Source organism: the organism of the source record quoted next, unplaced genomic scaffold (genome assembly GCF_019419815.1).
Source record: "Pyrus x bretschneideri cultivar Hongxiangsu unplaced genomic scaffold, Pyrus_bretschneideri_v1 Contig20, whole genome shotgun sequence".
In the NCBI taxonomy this organism is placed as follows: Eukaryota; Viridiplantae; Streptophyta; class Magnoliopsida; order Rosales; family Rosaceae; genus Pyrus; species Pyrus x bretschneideri.
This window is the reverse complement of record NW_025999502.1, coordinates 6,122,420-6,127,103: the sequence shown is the minus strand read 5'-3', so window position 1 is coordinate 6,127,103 and position 4,684 is coordinate 6,122,420. Positions and strand designations below refer to the sequence as shown.

The 4,684-nt window shown below is 35.7% G+C and overlaps 1 protein-coding gene across 1 annotated transcript; it reads left to right on the top strand.

Moving 5' to 3' along the window:
- The first annotated feature begins 247 nt into the window (after positions 1-247).
- Positions 248-1,640, top strand: LOC103928859 (squamosa promoter-binding-like protein 3). Its single transcript, XM_009337962.3, has 2 exons — positions 248-757; positions 1,249-1,640. The coding sequence occupies exons 1-2, from the start codon at positions 438-440 to the stop codon at positions 1,418-1,420; spliced, it is 492 nt and encodes a 163-aa protein (XP_009336237.2). The 5' UTR covers positions 248-437; the 3' UTR covers positions 1,421-1,640.
- Positions 1,641-4,684: the final 3,044 nt, after the last annotated feature.

Here is a 4,684-nt window from a genome sequence, read left to right as displayed (position 1 = left end):
TATATTGGAGTGCTATTAAGTGGCTAAGGGCTTTGTTTAAAAAAAAGTCTGCATAGTTGGCATGCTTTGATTTGTAGACATGGAAGATTGAAACCCAAATCCTTTGGGTTTGCTTATTTTTAACTTTTCTTCGGTATTACCCCTTCCCCTCTGGAGTCTCTGACCCCTATGGCCTATGCTATGCCCTATGCTACGCATTATTGTTGTACAAGTAGAAGCTGCTAAACAACGACAAGACGCAAACAAAACTCCTCAGAAAAATGAATTATGGAGGAGATTGATGTGGTCCTCACTCACTCACTCACTCTCCCACTCCTCCTGCCCCTTCATCACTTCTACTTATTACGCTTCTCCTTCCTTCCCCCTCCCCTCGTTGCACCACATCCCAACTCCCAAACCAAACCAAACCAAATAATAATACTGGGGTCAATCCATTGATGGAGGGGATGAGTAAATTGGACTCGGACAAGCAGATGAAGGAGAAGCCGCATGTGGTGGTGATGGTGAAGAAGGAGGAGGAGGAATTTGATGATGAGCTGCAAGTGGACAGGAAGAAGAAAGGTAAGAGATCGTCGTCGTCATCATCAGGAGGAGGAGGAGGAGGTGCAATGAGACGGTGTCAGGCAGACAGGTGCACAGCTGATCTGAGTGATGAAAAGAAATATCACAGAAAGCATAAGGTTTGTGACCTTCATTCCAAGTCTCAGGTTGTGCTTGTCGCTGGCCTCCACCAAAGGTTTTGCCAGCAATGCAGCAGGTATTGCAATTTTCATTTTTATTCTCTGAGTTTATATATTGATTTTGCAGAAATTGCATAATTTGTAGTTACTGGTTTCTTCTATATGTGTGTGTGTGTGGGGTTGATCATGTACATTGCTGCTCTTTAATTTACATTTCTTCGTTTTCTTATATCGATCGCTGACAATATTAAGTTCACAATACAAAGTTGTATGGTTCTGTGAATGTACGTTCTTAATTTACTCTTTCCAATTAGTAATGAGGCTGAATCATTTAAGTATATATCTAGCAAGAATACCGTCAGAGCGGTTTGCTGGTACAAGTTTATGCTTCATCTATTTCTATATAACATGTTTTGTATAGCAGTAGGTGAAGATTCCTCAATTTGATGATATGTATTGCTACTCTAAAAGTAAACAAAAATTGCTCGATCGACGAAGACTTGGATCTCATTGCATAGATAATAAATAAACAAGCATCCTGATGCAGAATGTTGTTGTTGTGTTGCAGATTTCATGAGCTATCAGAGTTTGACGACACCAAACGGAGTTGTCGTAGGCGTTTGTCAGGACACAATGAACGACGAAGGAAGAATCCAGCCGAGTCTCATGCTGTGGAAGGCTCAAGCCGCAATGTTGGTACAAGGACTCAGTCCACTCACAAGCACTTCCAAATCAAATAAGATTTAGAACAAGCATGCTCCCTCTCTTCTGTCAACTTAAAGATGTACAATAATAATAATAGATGTTGGATATTTGGCTTGTAAGACAAATCAATTTCATGTACTGTGCTAGGATTGCTGCTACTCGGCTGATTTATCTTTTGGTATATTTCTTGTGTATGCGGAATTATCTGGAAGGAGAAAGAGAATGCATCGAATGGACTGGAATAAAAAAGCCTCAATACTTTGTTGTCGGAGGTCGCACAAGAAAACATTAACGGCTCGTTTATTAATTTGTAATCGAAATGGGAGAAATATGCTAATGAGTTCTTTAAGAGTTGTTTTCTCTAGATGTTCTCTTTTGTTTTTTTAAGTGGGACAATTTTGGTGGTTTAAGCTTTGTGTAATCTGACTAAGCAAATATTGATGGAACTGTTATTTTAAGTGGGACAATTTTGGTGGTTTAAGCTTAAGTGGGACAATTGGACTCGGACAAGCAAATGTTGATGGAACTGTTACTCGTGGACATCCGGAGGGTCGGCATTGATGTCCAAGTTGGAAAAATTGTGAAACCGAGGTCAGTGGTACGAGAGATCATCACATGTCAATATGTGTCATTTGTTCATTGAATAGAAAGTGCATTTTTTAAACACATGACAAGTTTTTACGGGACGATAACGACACTAAAACCAAAACTTAATTGTCCGAGTGTCCCTCCATGCGCATTTTTGTCGTAATTTACTGGAGCAAGCAAGTAGTGGTTATCATCAGCCAAATTCTAAGAACGTCTACTTCAAGACACTATTTCGGCGTTTAATGTCATCGAGTCTTTTGCATTTTTGCCGAATAATGTCCTTAAGGTTTTTTTTTTCTTGGTGAATAAGGCTCAACCTAAATACTTAATTTTTTTTTTCACTTTGTGTGGTATTTTTATGTCGGCAATGATTTTGACTGGTTTATCTAAAGGAAAAATTAGTATTCGATCTTTAGTTTCTAATGTTCATTGATTAAAATCTTATTAGTTTTTAGATTTTGATCAAAATCTCTATCATTAATATATTAATGAATACATGTAAGTTACATAATTTTCATAATAAAAATTAATAATTGATTTAGAATTTTAATACTCATACCCTTATTAAACTCCTAATTAATTTTCAATTCAAACATTTCCAAAATATAAAAAATAAAATTAGAATAAGCTTGTACCCATTAAATTTTTATAGAAAATTGATATGTACCCATTCTTAAATATATCAATATGTTATATGAAAAATGTACTCTTTTTTTAATATAAAATGTACCCCTTTTTTTATATAAAATTCATTCAATCTTTTATGTAATCCATTTTTAAACTTATATGGGTACATTCTATTTCGTTGATTTGAGAATGTATCTATGTCAAGTTTAATAGAAGAAATTTAATAATATTATTAAGCCTAATACTTTTTTTTGTTGTGTTTTTGAAAAATGAACACATGGTTTGGTATAATAATTTTTTGGTTAGTTTTTTATGAACGTACCCATGTGTGTGTGTGTGTGTGTGCGCGCGCGCGTGCGTATACACACACAATATATTGGAGAGTATAATTTATCTTTAATATTTTTAATCTCATAAATTATGAAGTTTTATTTTAAATCTCATTAATATAAATAACCACAAATTTCATTTTATTTTCTTCGCTTATATTATAACATATGAAGAATCGTTTGAATACCTGTACTTTGAAAAATCTCTCCCAAAAAGAGCAGTACACAAAGCAAAGGAAACATGGGAACACTTTAGTAATATGTTGTTTTATTTATTTAATTATCAATTTGTTTGTTTTGCCACTTAGTACTATGATTTAGTAGTATTCCTCTTCACTTGTAAGTAAGAGGTCTTAGGTTCAATTATTGCGAATTTGAACTACATTATTTGACACGTCCCAATCCCGATGGCCCACGAACATGGGGATGGTCACGTGCTGGCCGACACTCGAAGGTGACGCAAACCATTATGAATGCAAATGCTGAGAACATGCACCTAAATTGTAGCAAGATAATAGAATGTGATATAAATAATATTCAACTGCCAACAACGAATTCACAAAGATAATGCATGGCATGTTCAGAGCATATTCTAAATCAGATTACAACGGAATGTGTTATTACCAGAGTGGTCAAGCAGAGGAGATAGCACGATGTCACTGGTATGGGAATGCCTCGTACGTCGGATCGTAGTCCTCGTTTCTATGTCCTGAGGGGGCGCAAAACAAACATGAGTGGACCAAGTTGATATGTATATATATATATATATATATATAAAATAAAACAGTTATATATATATATATATATATAAATAAAACAGTTATCAACATACTAACCCCCAAAGTTTTATGAAAACTAATAGCATAGTAAGTGGTAGGTTTTCCGAAAACCTTAGCATGCCATAAAATATTCATAAAACGTATCTTGTATATAGTGTGCTAGCTAGTGGTATCAGTATCAGTATTTCTCTTCTGCACAGAACAGTGCCCTACACACGCCCGCCTAAAGGCAATATAAGTATCATCTTCCATATGCACAGAACAATGCCCTACACATGCTTGTCTGAAGGCAATATAAGTATCATCGCCCTGAGGCAAAACAGTGACCACTAGATATGCACAAAATCATTGAACATAATCTTTCCAAACATAGGTACATATATCTGAAAAAACATCTTCATAGTTTAAAGTCATCCATCATCTATACTATAAAGAAGTGTGTAAAAACATATTCTAAATAGTATATCATCATCCATCAGATATCCTACAAAGAACATGGGTTCGATACAAAATATGGTATTCCAAAATAAGCTCAGTATAGCATGATAATCAATTTTCATAAAACGTTCACAAAATGTATTCATTAAATCATGCTTTTCATGTATGCATTTCTACTATTAAAACATGCATTTTAGAAAGGGCTCACTCACAGATACTCCGTCGTAGATGAGCCGTACGAAATAGGAATAACGGAATCGCCGCTAGAAATTGCACCTAAGCACATAAAAAGTACAATTAACAAAACTATACTCAAACGATTTAATTTGGAGAAACGGACGTAATAAACGGGTCCAGGACGTCGAAATTAGCTTAGGAGGGGTTCCGGAAGAAACTCAAAAAGTCAACGGTCAACATTGACCGATCAACATCAACGATCAATGGTCAGCGGTCAGCATTGATCGGGTCAAGGTCAACGGGTCGGGTCAACCAGGGTCAAAGTTAACCGGGTCAAACCGGTTTAGGATTGGACCAGGTC